We start from the raw sequence: 1097 nt of genomic DNA, 5'->3' as shown, positions 1-1097 counted from the left end.
AATTTCTTAATGCACTTGTTTGTAGAAACTACAAACTACTTTGCCGCAAACCACAAAACACGCAAAACCATCATTTAAATAGGGCGTCTCCAACAGTTTTCCACCAGTTATGCAATCACTCTTGTTAAATCACCCGCAAACCATGGTTCAGCCCCTTGCGCAGAATTCCAGTTTGCGAGCGCAAATTACTGCACGCAAAATTGGATCTTGATAAATCCGGCCCAAAGACTCTAAATCTCCTTTCATATAAAATGAACTTCTTGCTTTATTTTTAGACAAATACAGTAAAATATTCTATTTAACATCTTTAACTATTGAACCTTTAATGTTTACTTTCTGTTCTGTTAAAATTATTCACACCATCAGCAGATTTATAGCAATCATCTGTTTTAACCAATGTTCCTCTGCCAGGATTTAATGTTAATGTTTTAGATTAGGGTGATGGTCAGGAGGCCTTCCAACCTCAAATATTTAAAGGTAAAGAAAATTAATCAAAATACCAGAAGAAACATGGAAAACAATGCTGGGCCAAAGATAAGGAGGGGAACAGGATTTTCCTTTATTATTGAAAAAAGGAATACATATTTTTATATATTTTTTACTAAAATGCACAAAAACTAAATATTTTCTTATTATATTTTCTATCTAGAAAAATATAAGAAAGAAAATCAAAAGTTAAAATGAACCATGTGAACACGATGAGATGGCAGCAAATTTACTGAATTATAAAGAGATTTGATTGGATAGATTAAAATACTTTTATTATTTGGTGAGAAAATTACATTCTGCAGGATTTTAAACAAACCAGACTACATTTAAGCCCAGCTTACCTAAGCTAAAGCTTAAATCTTCCGAAAATACCAACCAAGCTTTAAAACTCAAACCTTCCCTCTCTGTTTCTGGATGAAGCATTTCTCAGCCCTTTGCCCTCCTCACCTCTTCAGAGTTTCTGGCAGCAGCGTTTTGGCGTAATTCAGCCCAGACTGGATGGAGAGAGGAGCCATCATGAAGTCTGCAGGTCAGAGCTGCTCTTTTTTCCACCTCTCTGACCTGCAGACTTCATGATGGCTCCTCTCTCCATCCAGTCTGGGCTGAAT

The 1097-nt window shown here is 35.8% G+C and overlaps 1 protein-coding gene across 1 annotated transcript in view; it reads right to left on the bottom strand.

The window, feature by feature from the left end:
- Window positions 1–1028, bottom strand: part of LOC107102819 (cell death activator CIDE-A-like) — a 10562-nt gene extending 9534 nt beyond the window's left edge. Inside the window, exon 1 of the mRNA XM_015402253.1 lies at window positions 937–1028. Within this exon, the coding sequence (XP_015257739.1) occupies window positions 937–1007 (71 nt within the window). The 5' untranslated portion in view covers window positions 1008–1028. The remainder of the gene's footprint in view (window positions 1–936) is intronic.
- Window positions 1029–1097: the final 69 nt, after the last annotated feature.

The sequence above is a fragment of the Cyprinodon variegatus genome, unplaced genomic scaffold (genome assembly GCF_000732505.1).
Source record: "Cyprinodon variegatus isolate N-32 unplaced genomic scaffold, C_variegatus-1.0 Scaffold1325, whole genome shotgun sequence".
NCBI classification, from domain to species: Eukaryota; Metazoa; Chordata; class Actinopteri; order Cyprinodontiformes; family Cyprinodontidae; genus Cyprinodon; species Cyprinodon variegatus.
Note: the sequence above shows the minus strand (reverse complement) of the source record. Positions and strands in the feature narration are given on the sequence as shown.